This window comes from Oncorhynchus nerka, linkage group LG28 (assembly GCF_034236695.1).
Source record: "Oncorhynchus nerka isolate Pitt River linkage group LG28, Oner_Uvic_2.0, whole genome shotgun sequence".
Classification (NCBI taxonomy): Eukaryota; Metazoa; Chordata; class Actinopteri; order Salmoniformes; family Salmonidae; genus Oncorhynchus; species Oncorhynchus nerka.
The window spans coordinates 23,789,776-23,805,557 of NC_088423.1; the positions used below are offsets into that span (position 1 = coordinate 23,789,776).

The 15,782-nt window shown below is 42.5% G+C and overlaps 1 protein-coding gene across 2 annotated transcripts in view; it reads right to left on the bottom strand.

Moving 5' to 3' along the window:
- The window catches only part of LOC115113027 (ribosomal protein S6 kinase alpha-2-like), a 54,484-nt gene that overhangs the window by 6,964 nt on the left and 31,738 nt on the right, over window positions 1-15,782 (bottom strand). For both annotated transcript variants that reach the window (XM_029640212.2, XM_029640213.2), the window contains exons 6-13: window positions 8,861-8,967; window positions 7,400-7,437; window positions 7,100-7,242; window positions 6,249-6,319; window positions 6,078-6,166; window positions 2,728-2,792; window positions 2,144-2,246; window positions 1,393-1,526 (exon numbers count right to left, since the gene is read on the bottom strand). In XM_029640212.2, the coding sequence (XP_029496072.1) occupies window positions 1,393-1,526; window positions 2,144-2,246; window positions 2,728-2,792; window positions 6,078-6,166; window positions 6,249-6,319; window positions 7,100-7,242; window positions 7,400-7,437; window positions 8,861-8,967 (750 nt within the window). The remainder of the gene's footprint in view (window positions 1-1,392; window positions 1,527-2,143; window positions 2,247-2,727; window positions 2,793-6,077; window positions 6,167-6,248; window positions 6,320-7,099; window positions 7,243-7,399; window positions 7,438-8,860; window positions 8,968-15,782) is intronic.

Genomic DNA, 15,782 nt, shown 5'->3' on the forward strand with positions numbered 1-15,782 from the left:
GAGTGCACTTTGGTGGCATTTCTCTTTTCTCTTGTGATGTAATGCTTCATATGTGAAGATTTTATTGCTGTACAGTATGTCAAAACACAAATAAGAGCAAGAAAGGTGAATTGAAAATGTTCACAGTAATAGTCCATCTTGGGTTCACACATCCACCTTGCCATCTGCAGTATAGTCCATGCTATTCTATTGTGTTCGCTGAGAGACCTTGTCTGCACATATGTTGGCTCATTCATATTCACCCACACTGCAGCAGCATGTAATCTCACTTGTTCAATACAATGAAAACGTTCACCGTTGATCTCTGCACCGCCGCAGCAGAGGATCCAAATGTTCTCAGAACGCTGCCACGGCAGAGCACCCATGGCCATGATGTCAGAGGGAACTAAGTGTTCTCAGAACGCTGCCACGGCAGAGCACCCATGGCCATGATGTCAGAGGGAACTAAGTGTTCTCAGAACGCTGCCACGGCAGAGCACCCATGGCCATGATGTCAGAGGGAACTAAGTGTTCTCAGAACGCTGCCACGGCAGAGCACCCATGGCCATGATGTCAGAGGGAACTAAGTGTTCTCAGAACGCTGCCACGGCAGAGCACCCATGGCCATGATGTCAGAGGGAACTAAGTGTTCTCAGAACGCTGCCACGGCAGAGCACCCATGGCCATGATGTCAGAGGGAACTAAGTGTTCTCAGAACGCTGCCACGGCAGAGCACCCATGGCCATGATGTCAGAGGGAACTAAGTGTTCTCAGAACGCTGCCACGGCAGAGCACCCATGGCCATGATGTCAGAGGGAACTAAGTGTTCTCAGAACGCTGCCACGGCAGAGCACCCATGGCCATGATGTCAGAGGGAACTAAGTGTTCTCAGAACGCTGCCACGGCAGAGCACCCATGGCCATGATGTCAGAGGGAACTAAGTGTTCTCACAAATCAATATGCTTTGCTGAGGGCACTGGGAGGCCTCTCTGGTGAGTGACTTCAATGAAATGCTCACTCAGGTATGAACCATCTGGTAAGAATCAGTCCGGGTGGTTATGTAAGTTGATCTGTTTTTGTGTGTGCTGCAGGACGGACACACAAGAGGGCCTCTCTGGAGCAGTGGCTAAGAAACAACGATTGATATTCCCCTCGATGTTGATACTCTTGTCCGGTGGTTACGTTTAATTAACAGGAAAAAATCTCTCTCCCTCTATATATTATATATATATTATATATATATATAGAAAGAGATATATATATATATAAATAAAAGACAATAGCCTGAAGCCAGTGTCATATTATCTACAAATAGAGATATTTTAGATTATTTCAAGTATTTAAATTGAGTATGGTTGATAGAGATGAATAACAGAGATGATTAGTCCTCTCCCTCTAGTCTATCATTCTCACTTGGACAATAGTGTTGACAGTTGAGGTTTGCCGTATTTCAGCAACGGACTGCTCCTGGTCCAGATTAGTTGCTACGAAGCTGAACCCTCTGAAGAGCTGGTGTGTGTTGGCACTAGGAGGGATACCCGGCGAGTCTGATGGGAGAAAGGTACAGAAAATGTTACAACCACTACTGTCTAACGGGCAGGCACGAAACAAACATGGGAACTAGGACACATTGGTAACTGGAAATACTTCACAGTTGATTGAATGTCAGTTATCATTAAATTGACTTTTGAAAAGGTTAGTCCCATTGTTCTATACAGCTGTGGCCTAGAGGGTCTTGCCGACAGGCAACTGCCCAGCTCTGATTTTGCAAACTAGCAGCTGATATAGGAGACTAAATATTGGCACTTTTGTACCACATTTCCTTGGCCCATGGACTATGATCCATTGAAGGATATAATAATTTCAGAGGATTCAGTATTCCAATACTTAAAAGTTGCAGCTGGGTGACTTTATGCGGATATATAAGTGTGAGTTTATGTGGACATTATAAGAGGGGGTTGTTTGTCAGTAATTGAGAGGCAATTTTATGTCAGTGTGTGAGGGTAACCCAGATGCATTCTGAAATGATTATTCTGAGCATAACAATGAAGCAAACAGTATGAAGTAAAACATAACATGATTCATGAAATTATGAGGCGACAGGGGTGCAAGCACGTACGCACGCACGCACAGATGAACTACTTCACCTACAATTACCAATCACCTGTTGGTGTGCGGGAGGTGAATTCAGGGTCAAAGTGGAAGGTGTCATCTGGCCTGCCCACTGCTGGTTTGAATGGAGGCTTGATCTCTCTTCTGTAAAGTTTCTTTGGTTTCACCATGAGGGGAAAAGGAAAAATAAAACTTGTATTTTTCCATTTAGTATTTGAGCTACAGATGTAGGATCCTGTTGCAGGAGAAGGACCCTATTGCAGATGAACTGTCTTGCAATGCAGAAAATGTAAAACTTCTAGAGTATTTGAGGTTTAAAAAGGCTTCTGAAGTTTGTAATTTCCACTTAGAAATGTCAGACTTTTTCCCCCCTTACAAAAAATGTATCAACACCTACAAAAATGTCTTAATTATAATCCACATATTAATTTACTGTTAATCCTGTTGCTGCAGGATTATTGTACTGCTGTAGAAAACTGGCTCAAATGTAAGGTCCTACATCTGTAAGTACAAGGTCTGGGGTAAAATACCTTTACTTCTTGTCTGAAAGTATGACAATCAAATCCTCAGGAGGACATATCCAAAGCAATGCCTTTTATGATTTTTAGAAAGGGTTATGAAGAGCTTTATACTCACATTCCAATCTATATTTCCAAAGAAATTATGCCTTTTAATCTCCTCGACTCCATCTGGTCCAGCACCTAACAGTAAAATGCACCAGAACATTTAGATTGAATACTCTTTTTAGCTTCACTGGGCTGTAATTGCTCACTTACTAAAATTCTTTCACAAGTATCTCTGCTCCACCATATTATTCAGTGAGAATATGGGGTTTTATGTGGATTATTAGGCTACACTCTCTAAACATGATTTTTAAACAAGGGTCTAGGGTGGTAAAATACAAGCCCTATGTATGCAGTAATACATAAAGGCTCATATACATGCATATAATTAAGTGATAATGCCCTCGAACCCGGGGTTTGGAGGACATATTGCCACTGGTGATGTTCGTCAAGGGCCAGCAAACCATGCCAATATATCCTTCAAACACCAGTTATCACTTTTCTACAACGAGTTACCAACATATTCAAAAAATGATTTACATGTTTTCATTAAACACGTTAATTAGATTCATTTATTAATACTATTTCATCCTTCCACAAGATATAGTCCCGACACAAATCTAGGGTTGCTGCCCAAGCCAGCTGGTCATTCGTTCTATCGGTTCGGTTGCCAGAGACGCGACCCAGCCGTTCAGTCTTTTTGTTCTGTATCTATGGACGCGACTCAGTCGTTCGTACGTAATGTTCCATAGCCATACTGGCTGGCAACGTTCTTATCCCTTGCTCGCTAGCTAGCCAACTATGGCTAACTTACAGTCACATCAAAAAGTGCAGCCAGAATAACAACAAAGTAGCCACATTTGAATTTGTTTAAGCTTTTTTCTAGTGACATTTATTTGGATACATCCATAACAATGAGCTAATGAGGCGCGATTTCGCCTGGAATAGAAAATGTGCTCACTCACTCGTCAGGCCTCCGCTGTTCAGAGGAGCTAGCCAACAACACAGCGAACACAATCACTTCAAACTGAAGCTGGAAAGACAGCAAAGTAGCTGCACTTCATTTCGTTTGACCTTTTCTCAATTGACATTTGTTTGTATATCTATAAAAATGATGCCATCTGATTCATGATTTCGACTGGCTAAGAAACGCTGCCTGCCTGTCTGTCTGTCTGTTTCATCCGGACTCCCGACACATTCATTACTATGGGACAGCTGCAGATGGAATTTGAATACTGAAACAATGTTGCAAATGTCAGAGACAGACAGCAAGGTTTATATAAATCTCCGCTGTTGAAAACTAAAGGTTAATCTAAAAGAAATGTGAGATAATGTCTAGATGCTTTTTATAGTGGAGATCAAGTTTAGAAATTGCCTGGCTGGACTGATGAGACAGTGGCTAGCACAGTCAGATGGAACAGAGTAAATAGGCATTTTAACATCAGATTTAGCCAGTGGTAACTTGTGGAATAGACACCAGCTGGAATGCCACCCGTAGACCAACCCATTGTATAACACATAATAAAGCATTAAACCTCTCTACTTTATCATAACCGCCATTGATAAAAGACAGTACTGTGCAGCCGTCTTCATCGACTTGGCCAAGGCTTTCGACTCTGTCAATCATCGGATTCTTAAATCGGCAGACTCAATAGCCTTAGCTTCTCAAATGACTGCCTCACCTGGTTCACCAACTACTTCTCAGATAGAGTTCAGTGTGTCAAATCGAAGGGCCTGTTGTCCGGATCTCTGGCTGGGTTCAATTCTCGGGCCGACGCTTTTATTATATATATAATGTCACTCTAGCTGCTGGTGATTCTCTGATCCACCTCTACGCAGACGACACCATTCTGTATACAGCTGACCCTTCTTTGGACACTGTGCTAACAAACCTCCAAAACGAGCTTCAACGCCATTTAACTCTCCTTCCGTGGCCTCCAGCTGCTTTTAAATGCGAGTAAAACGAAGTGCATGCTCTTCAACTGATTGCTGCCCGTACCCTCCCGCCCGACTAGAATCACTACTCTGGACGGTTCTGACCTAGAATATGTGGACAACTACAAATATCTAGGTGTCTGGTTAGACTGTAAACTCTCCAGACTCACATTAAGCATCTCCAATCCAAAATGAAATCTAAAATCGGCTTCCTATTTCACAACAAAGCCTCCTACACTCATGCCGCCAAACATACCCTCGTAAAACTATCCTACTGAACTTTGACTTCGGCGATGTAATTTACAAAATAGCCCCCAACACTCTACTCAGCAAACTGGATGGAGTCTATCACAGTGCCATCCGTTTTATCACCAAAGCCCCATATAGTACCCACCACTGCAACCTGTATGCTCTCGTTGACTGGCCCTCACTACATATCCGTCGCCAAACCCAATGGCTCCAGGTCATCTATAAGTCTTTGCTAGGTAAATCCCCACCTTAGCTCACTAGCCACCATAGCAACACCCACCCGTAGCACGCGCTCCCGCAGGTATATTACACTGGTCATCCCCAAAGTCAACACTTCCTTTCCTTCCAGTTCTCTGCTGCCAATGACTGGAACGAATTTCAAAAATCACTGAAGCTGGAGTCTTATATCTCCCTCTCTAACTTTAAGCATCAGCTGTCAGATCAGCTTACCGATCACTGTACCTGTACACAGCCAATCTGTAAATAGCACACCTGTCTACCTCATCCCCATATTATTACTTACCCTCTTGCTCTTTTGCCCCCCAGAATCTCTCCTTGCACATCCTCATCTGCACATCTATCACTCCAGTATTAATTCTAAATTGTAATTATGTTCGCCTCTTGGGCCTATTTATTGTCTACTTACCTACATTTGCACGCACTGTACATAGATTTTTCTATTTTTATTGACTGTACATTTGTTTATGTGTAACTCTGTGTTGTTGTTTTTGTCGCACTGCTTTGCTTTATCTTGGCCAGGTCACAGTTGTAAATGAGAACTTGTTCTCAACTGGCCTACCTGGTTAAATAAAGGTGGCAGAAAAATACTTTAGGTAAATTGTTACTAATATTTAACGCAATCATACATACAGAATGACTTCCGGCTTTAATCTGACTGCACCGCAGGTACCACACTAGTGATGCCTAGTACAGTTGAAATTTAGCTTGACATTACTCTCCATCTTATAAATCACGGAGGAAGTGATTAATGTGATTATATTCAATCCCAACACTGGTCAACCAGCTTCCACCGAGGGGTAAGAGAGCACATGCATTAACTGTGCTTTCTAGCCTGCACCGTCCCTAAAACCCTCAATGTGAAGATGTAAAATTCCGATTTCAATGCTGTCTGTGTCACATTTAATAAATGAGAAATGGCTTATCTAATGCTATAAATTAGTCTTTCAATTAGAGGAGCATGTGAAATGACACACACTATTAATTCTCTTGACTACATACCTAATCTATTGGTAGGATTTCGTTTGAAGAGGGCCCGTATTAAACTTTGCACCTCTGGGCTTAAGAATTGCGGCATGCCAAGTTTTGCCCTACAAAACAACAAAAAAAGAAAATTATTCCACAAAGTAATGCATTTCATATATATTTGCCATACAAATTGTCATATCTTACTTTAGAATGAGAGCCATTGTTTCCTTGCGATCTTTGCCTTGAAATGGTAGAGATCCTGTCAGCATTTCAAACTGAAAATAACGACAAACAATGTCAGTACCAATCCTCTAAATCTCTTTACAAAACCACAATTTTGACAGTTTCTTGGATGACAAACTCACTATACTATGGCATAATATAGGAAAATAATATTTTCCAGTTACTACACAGGCACTTGTTCTAACACTGCAGATGCAGAGCAAAAAGAAAGGAAAAGGGGGATACCTAGTCAGTTGTACAACTGAATGCATTCAACTGAAATGTGTCTTCAAGGTGATATGCCTGGCGGGTTTCTTTTAGAGAGAGCAAAGCTTGCGTTATAAATTCTGGCCCTAAAGGGATACATTTGGCAAGGTTTGTATTGATCTGGTTTTAACGTGAGGCTACAGTACTGAGCTAAGAAACCATTAGGGAGCCCTTTGTTCTTTAGAGGTGGTGGAGTAATGTGTGGATTAGTCAGCAGCAACCTTATTATAACAGGTCTATTCAATCAGCATTCATCTTTTAATATAAGAGGATTGAAGAGGTGAGACTAGTGTTTGGCGTAGAAGTAGTGGACTACTACCATACCAGTATGCATCGTCATTATGATGTCTCTGCATTAAGATCCACATTTTGACTACAGGTTGGACCATTAGTGACCTGGTCGTACAGGCTGTATGCATAGTGCTGCACGTCCATATACTGCATGCAAACAATTTCATTATATGAAACTCTGACCTAGAGATTGTGTTGCAATAACATTGCAGCCAACCAATAGCTATAGTATGTCTGTAATGCATTATCAAAAAGAAAGGGAGGGAAGTCCACACCATTAAGACGCCAAATGACCACCAGTCAGCACTATGTGTATGTCCTCTTCTGTTGACCACCTCAGGGGCCATGTACTCTATCGTCCCGCAGAAGGAGTACGCTCGCTTGTCATGGTCTATTGCCTCTTTACTCAGCCCGAAATCTAAAATACATTTGATAAAAGGGATTGATGTCAAAGACAGAGGAAAACAGCCACCAGCTATGGGCTTAATGGATTCAACATAAAAAAGAGACTACTGATATATCTGTTTGAACTACTACTACCACTGCTGTATGTTTTTAAAACAGTCTTTAGTCACCTGTTATCTTGATGTGGCCCTCCTCATCAAGAAGAATACTGTAGAGGGAAGGAATGCGACATCAATATATATACAGTACCTGTTATTTCATAGTTGTGATGTCTACACTATTGTTCTATTAGAAAACAAGAAAAATTAAGAAAAACCCTGGAATGAGTCGGTGTGTCCAAACTTCTGACTGGTACCACACACACACACACACACACACACACACACACACACACACACACACACACACACACACACACACACAAAAAATAGTTTGCCCCCTACAGACAGTGAGTCACGTGGATGTGGCTTGATATATAAAGCAGGCAGTAAGGCATTGAAGCATTGTTACTGTTCTATTGAACCTTAGAATGGGCAAAACGAGTGACCTAAGCCACTGAGCGTAGTATGATCGCCGGTGACAGGCGAGCCGGTTTCAGTATCTCAGAAACGTCCGGCCTCCTGTGCTTTTCAAGCACAACAGTGTTTAGGGTTTACAGAGAATGGTGCAACAAAAAACATCCAGTCAGGATGTTGCGGTGGTGTAATGGTGGCGGTGGTGTAATGGTGTGGGGAATGTTCTCCTGAAACATGTTAGGTCTCTTAATACCAACTGAGAAACGTTTCCATGCCCTGAAGAATTCAGGCTGTACTGGAGGCAAAGGGGGGTCTGACCCTGTACTAGATGTGTGTACCTAATAAACTATCTGTATAATAGAAATACTTTATATAAAATCTTCACATCTTACAAACCTCTCGGCACTGCACACCCATACCATTTATTGGGTGTTTGTTTGTTAGAACTAATGGATCTGTGCACAGCACACTTTTGCCCTTGGGTTGGTGTCATTAAATCAACAGTAAAGCTGGGAATAGCTCGTCCTTCAAAGACAAAAAAAAGCAGACCACTGAAACCAGGAATTACGCGAGACCTTCAAACGTCAATTATTCCCATGCTGAGAGTTCCTCGTTTATTTCCTCTCATCAAGTACCCGAGAGCCAATTTACAAGTCCAGGAGGATAAAGATGCAGAACAGATGCAACATTGATTGCACCAGAGACCTGTTGTTGTTTTGATAGACCTGTCACAGGCAGCACCACGGAGCAGTAATGCAACCTTGTTGAAACTCATGGATCGGAATTATATGATATCAAATCCGACAGTTATGTACTTGGTCATTCTTTGTCTCGGAGACAAAGAAACAATGTGTATGAGTACTCATATGGGTAAAAATGTTAAAGCTGTGGAGAATGGATATGCATTACATTTACATTTAAGTCATTTATGGGTTAAAAATTCACCTTATGACCTCCAGTGGAACAGTAGTGCATCTAAATCTTTTCAGGGGAGGGGGGTGGAGAATGGATTCCTTAAAGAGGTGGGGTTTCAGGTGTCTCCGGAAGGTGGTGATTGCAAGATGCTGTTTGAATAAGGAAGTAGTCTTAGGCACAGTACAGTCAGTGAGGCTTTACTTCTCTGGTTTGAGGTCTCTGTAGATGATGCCCAGACTGTGAAGGTGATCTAAGGCCAAGGCCAGCTCAGCCAGATAGAACTTCACATCCTCTTCAGTAAACATCACCTGCAGATGGAGAAAGGTGAAAGATAAAGTAATTGACAAGATGCAAACAGTACAGTGGGGCAAAAAAGTATTTAGTCAGCCACCAATTGTGCAAGTTCTCCCACTTAAAAAGATGAGAGAGGCCTGTAATTTTTATCATAGGTACACTTCAACTATGACAGACAAAATGAGAAAAAAATCCAGAAAATCACATTGTAGGATTTTTAATGAATTTATTTGCAAATTATGGTGGAAAATAAGTATTTGGTCAATAACAAAAGTTTATCTCAATACTTTGTTATTACACGGATCAGTCGTCCTGGTCCCTTTGCAGAAAAACAGCCCCAAAGCATGATGTTTCCACCCCCATGCTTCGCAGTAGGTATGGCGTTCTTTGGATGCAACTCAGCATTCTTTGTCCTCCAAACACAACGAGTTGAGTTTTTACCAAAATGTTATATTTTGGTTTCATCTGACCATATGACATTCTCCCAATCTTCTTCTGGATCATCCAAATGCTCTCTAGAAAACTTCAGATGGGCCTGGACATGTACTGGCTTAAGCAGGGGGACACGTCTGGCACTGCAGGATTTGAGTCCCTGGCGGCGTAGTGTGTTACTGATGGTAGGCTTTGTTACTTTGGTCCCAGCTCTCTGCAGGTCATTCACTAGGTCCCACGATGTGGTTCTGGGATTTTTGCTCACCGTTCTTGTGATAATTTTGACCCCACGGGGTGAGATCTTGCGTGGAGCCCCAGATCAAGGGAGATTATCAGTGGTCTTGTATGTCTTCCATTTCCTAATAATTGCTCCCAAAGTTGATTTCTTCAAACCAAGCTGCTCACCTATTGCAGATTCAGTCTTCCCAGCCTGGTGCAGGTCTACAATTTTGTTTCTGGTGTCCTTTGACAGCTCTTTGGTCTTGGCCATAGTGGAGTTCGGAGTGTGACTGTTTGAGGTTGTGGACAGGTGTCTTTTATACTGATAACAAGTTCAAACAGGTGCCATTAATACAGGTAACGAGTGGAGGACAGAGGTGCCTCTTAAAGAAGAAGTTACAGGTCTGTGAGAGCCAGAAATCTTGCTTGTTTGTAGATGACCAAATACTTATTTTCCACCATAATTTGCTAATAAATTCCTTAAAAATCCTACAATGTGATTTTCTGGATTTCTTTTCTCATTTTGTCTGTCATAGTTGAAGTGTACCTATGATGAAAATGACAGGCCTCTCTCATCTTTTTAAGTGGGAGAACTTGCACAATTGGTGGCTGACTAAATACTTTTTTGCCCCACTGTACATGTGTGATATATGATTGTGAAAATAAAAGCTGTGTTTTTAAAATTGTAGAGTAGCCTACATTGATGTGTTTTAAACAGCTTTCCATAATTCCAATGTCAGGTAGCCTGAGCAAAACAAGAGCACTACCCACAGATGGAACACTACTGAAACTCACTAACTTGATCACAAAGCCAGCTGTTTGGAACCTCACCCAAAATATTTGCATCAAGGATGTTACACATTTACATTTGAGTAATTTAGCAGACACTCTTATCCAGAGCGAGTTGCATTCATCTTAATAAAAACTTTGCTGAGTTTCCTCAGGTAGAGCATGTATTGTTGTATTTCTCTTTCTTTACTAAATAGATCATTTTAACCACAGAAAGATTACTTTAGCTCCCAAATGGAATATGTGTGGGGAATAAACACTGCGGTGCCAAGGAGAGCATTTAATTGTGGTGAAAGTAACAAGTTGCTACCAGCAGTAGGGAATCTGCTAGCTGTTCCAGATGAGTGATTTCCAAAACCAGCAGTAATTCATTAATATTTCAATTCCCACTTGTCTGTCCGCCCAGAAGAACAAATTTAAATCTAGAGACATTTCATTCCAGTTATTTCATTCCAGTTATTATTTACAAAAGGATTGGTAGTAGTCACGATGACACATAGGAGGCAGTAGTTTTTGGAAACATGGGTGAATGGATGAACGCATTTCCAAAGTTGGTGGTCTATTATCCGGACTGCAGGTTGTTTTTATTATTCAATAATAATCAAGGTCTCCATCCATTTAATCATTTCTTTGAGCAAACCTCTCCTCGAATAACCCAGAGTTAATTTTATATGATCTATTCCAGTAGGCATACTAGCTAACCCGATTCAACTAATCAGGGGCTTGATGATTAGTTGGAGCAGGTATGCTAGTTGGAATTGAACAAATAACAAGAATGGCTGGGGGTACTCAATGAGAGGTTTGGAAACAACACAGAGCCCTGCATGAGGCCCCCCACTCGGTTATATCTCTCTGTCTGTAAGGCCAGACGGTATTCCAAGGCGTGTCCTCCGGGCATGTACAGACCAGCTGGCAGGTGTCTTTCCAGACATTTTCAACCTCTCCCAGTTTGTAATCCCCACATGTTTCAAGCTGACTACCATCCTTCCTGTTCCCCAAAACACTAAGGCATCGAGCAATTGTTACAACAGGAAAATAGCTTCAAGAGCTTTGTCCAAATACTGGTGGATTCAACTAACAAAATAATGGGCAATCTGACCAGAAAAGTGTATGTCCTGTATGTCCAGGGAGAAGTGTATGTCCTGAAAGAGACTTGCAGCAAGATGACAACAAACTCTATGCCCATGCGAGATGACAGCAGTCTGTGGATCATTATTTCAGATGACTGGGAAAACAGTAGTGATATTAGGATATTATTTTTTGACAATATATCATTTAGTTTTGACACTATAGGAATATTATTTTTGCCCTAGTTGGCTGTACCTACACCACAACTCACATTTGTTTGGAGAACTTTTACTTCCATGACTGATTTTCTCATGGCTCTGTCTTGTCTCTCTACAGTAGACATATGGTGAGCAATATGTTTGGAACAATAAAATCACAGTATCGAATCGCAATACATATCGTTTCGGCACCTAAGTATAGTGATAATATCGTATAGTAAGGTCCCTGGCAATTCCCAGCCCTACTATCTAGACTAGAGGGACAATCCAGGAGGAATACTATTGTTGTGGATGGCATACCAGTCTCCACATGAGGCCTGGACGGAGTCTGAGGAAAAAGTGGAGCACGCCCACAGGTCTGGAAAACCTGTAACCAGCCCTGATGATAGACCCAGGCCGATAGTTGTCAAGTTCCTGAGGTTCAAGGACAAGGCGGCTGTTCTGGAGAGAGCCAAGAACTTGAGAGAAACCAACATCTTCCTATACGAGGACTTCTTTGAAGCTGTGCGCCAGAGCCGGAAATAACTTATCCAAGCTATAAAAGCTGCCAGAGAACGTTGGGACATTGCTTACATCTGCTACAACATGCAAAGCACATTGTCCCAAAAGCCTGGGAGGTGTGAGAGAGCCAAGCTTCAGGTTCAGTTGTTTCAGCCCAACATCACACACACCAACTGACACTCATAAGTAAAAAATGTTCTCTCCATATTATCTATGATAAGCTACCCAGGATAGGGCTAAGAATTGTAATATATGTAACCTTAGAAATAAGGTTTATGAAATCAATAACTTGCTAACATCTGATACCATTCATATACAGTGCATTTGGAAAGTATTCAGACCCCTTCTCTTTTCCCACATTTTGTTACGCTCCAGGCGTATATTAAAATGTATTAAAAATTAAAACATCTTAAATATTTACATAAGTATTCAGACCCTTTACTGTGATACTCGAAATTGAGCTCAGGTGCATCCTGTTTCCATTGATCATCCTTGAGATGTTTATACAACTTGATAGGAGTCAATCTGTGGTAAATTCAATTGATTGGACATGATTTGGAAAGGCACAAACCTGTCTATATGAGGTCCCACAGTTGACCGTGCATGTCAGAGCAAAAACCAAGCCATGAGGTTGAAGGAATTGTCCGTAGATCTCAGAGACAGGATTGTTTCGAGGTAGAGATCTGGGAAAGGGTACCAAAAAGTTTGGAACCACCAAGACTTTTCTTAGAGCTTACCTCCCAGCCAAATTGAGCAATCGGGGGAAAAGGGCCATGGTCAGGGAAAAATTATGATGGTCACTCTGACAGAGCTCCAGAGTTCCTCTGTGGAGATGGGAAAAACTTCCAGAAGGACAACCATCTCTGCAGCACTCTACCAATCAGGCCTTTATGGTAGAGTGGCCAGATGGAAGCCACTCCTCAATAAAAGGCACGACAGCCCCCTTGGAGTTTGCCAAAGGGCACGTAAAGGACTCTCAGACCATGAGAAACAAGATTCTCTGGACTGATGAAACCAAGATTGAACCCTTTGGCCTGAATGCCAAGCGTCACGTCTGGAGGAAATCTGGCACCATCCCTCCGTTGAAGCATGGTGGTGGCAGCATCATGCTTTGGGGATGTTTTTCAGCGGCATGTACTGGTAGACTAGTTGGGATTGAGGGAAAGATTAATGGAACAAAGTACAGAGAGATCCTTGATGAAAACCTGCTCCAGAGCGCTCAGGACCTCAGACTGGAGGCGAAGGTTCACCTTCCAACAGGACAACGACCCTAAACTCACAGCCAAGACAATGCTGGAGTGGCTTTTTAATTTCACCTTTATTTAACCAGGTAGGCTAGTTGAGTTGCAACTGCGACCTGGCCAAGATAAAGCGTAGCAATTCGACACATACAACAACACAGAGTTACACATGGAATAAACAAAACATACAGTCAATAATACAGTAGAACAAAATAAAACAAAAAGTCTATATACAGTGAGTGCAAATGAGGTAAGTTAAGGAAATAAATAGGCCATGGTGGCGAAGTAATTACAATATAGCAATTAAACACTGGAATGGTAGATCGGCAGAAGATGAATGTGCAGGTAGAGATACTGGGGTGCAAAGGAGCAAAATAAATAAATAAATACCAGTATGGGGATGAGGTAGGTAGATAGATGAGCTGTTTACAGACAGGCTAAGTACAGGTGCAGTGATCTGTAAACCGCTCTGACAGCTGGTGCTTAAAGCTAGTGAGGGAGATGTGAGTCTCCAGCTTCAGAGAGTTTTGCAATTCGTTCCAGTCATGGGCAGCAGAGAACTGGAAGGAAAGACGACCAAAGGAGGAATTGGTTTTGGGGGTGACCAGTGAGATATACCTGCTGGAGCGAGTGCTACGAGTGGGTGCTGCTATGGTGACCAGTGAGCTGAGATAAGGCGGGGCTTTACCTAGCAGAGACTTGTAGATAACCTGTAGCCAGTGGGTTTGGCGACGAGTGTGAAGCGAGGGCCAACCAACGAGAGCGTAAAGGTTGCAATGGTGGGTAGTGTATGGGGCTTTGGTGAAAAACGGATGGCACTGTGATAGACTGCATCCAGTTTGTTGAGTAGAGTGTTGGAGGCTATTTTATAGATGACATCACCGAAGTCGAGGATCGGTAGGATGGTCAGTTTTACAAGGGTATGTTTGGCAGCATGAGTGAAGGATGCTTTGTTGCAAAATAGGAAGCCAATTCTAGATTTAATTTTGGATTGAAGATGCTTAATGTGAGTCTGGAAGGAGAGTTTACAGTCTAACGAGACACCCAGGTATTTGTAGTTGTCCACGTATTCTAAGTCAGAGCCGTCCAGAGTAGTGATGCTGGACGGGCGAGCAAGTGCGGGCAGCGATCGATTGAAAAGCATGCATTTAGTTTTACTTGCGTTTAAGAGCAGTTGGAGGCCACGGAAGGAGAGTTGTATGGCATTGAAGCTCGTCTGGAGGTTAGTTAACACAGTGTCCAAGGCGGGGCCAGAAGTATACAGAATGGTGTCGTCTGCGTAGAGGTGGATCAGAGAATCACCAGCAGCAAGAGCAACATCATTGATGTATACAGAAAAGAGAGTCGGCCCGAGAATTGAACCCTGTGGCACACCCATAGAGACTGTCAGAGGTCCAGACAACAGGCCCTCCGATTTGACACACTGAACTCTATCAGAGAAGTAGTTGGTAAACCAGGTGAGGCAATCATTTGAGAAACCAAGGCTGTCGAGTCTGCCAATAAGAATGTTGTGATTGACAGAGTCGAAAGCCTTGGCCAGGTCAATGAATACGGCTGCACAGTAATGTCTCTTATCGATGGCAGTTATGATGTCGTTTAGAACCTTGAGTGTGGCTGAGGTGCACCCATGACCAGCTCTGAAACCAGATTGCATAGCAGTGGGATTCGAAATGGTCAGTAATCTGTTTGTTAACTTGGCTTTCAAAGACCTTAGAAAGACAGGGTAGGATAGATATAGGTCTGTAGCAGTTTGGGTCTAGAGTGTCACCCCCTTTGAAGAGGGGGATGACCGCGGCAGCTTTCCAATCTTTGGGAATCTCAGACGATACGAAAGAGGTTGAACAGGCTAGTAATAGGGGTTGCAACAATTTCGGCAGATAATTTTAGAAAGAGAGGGTCCAGATTGTCTAGCCCGGCTGATTTGTAGGGGTCCAGATTTTGCAGCTCTTTCAGAACATCGGCTATCTGGATTTGGGTAAAGGAGAAATGGTGGGGGCTTTGCCGGGTTGCTGTGGAGGGTGCCGAGCAGTTGACCGGTGTAGGGGTAGCCATGTGGAAAGCATGGCCAGCCGTAGAGAAATGCTTTTTGAAATTCTCAATTATAGTGGATTTATCAGTGGTGACAGTGTTTCCTAGCCCCAGAGCAGTGGGAAGTTGGGAGGAGGTGCTCTTATTCTCCAGGAGGTGTCCTATAACTTTTTTGAGTTAGTACTACAGGATGCAAATTTCTGTTTGAAAAAGCTTGCCTTAGCTTTTCTAACTGCCTGTGTATATTTGTTCCTAACTTCCCTGAAAAGTTGTATATCACGGGGGCTATTCGATGCTAATGCAGAACGCCACAGGATGTTTTTGTGCTGGTCA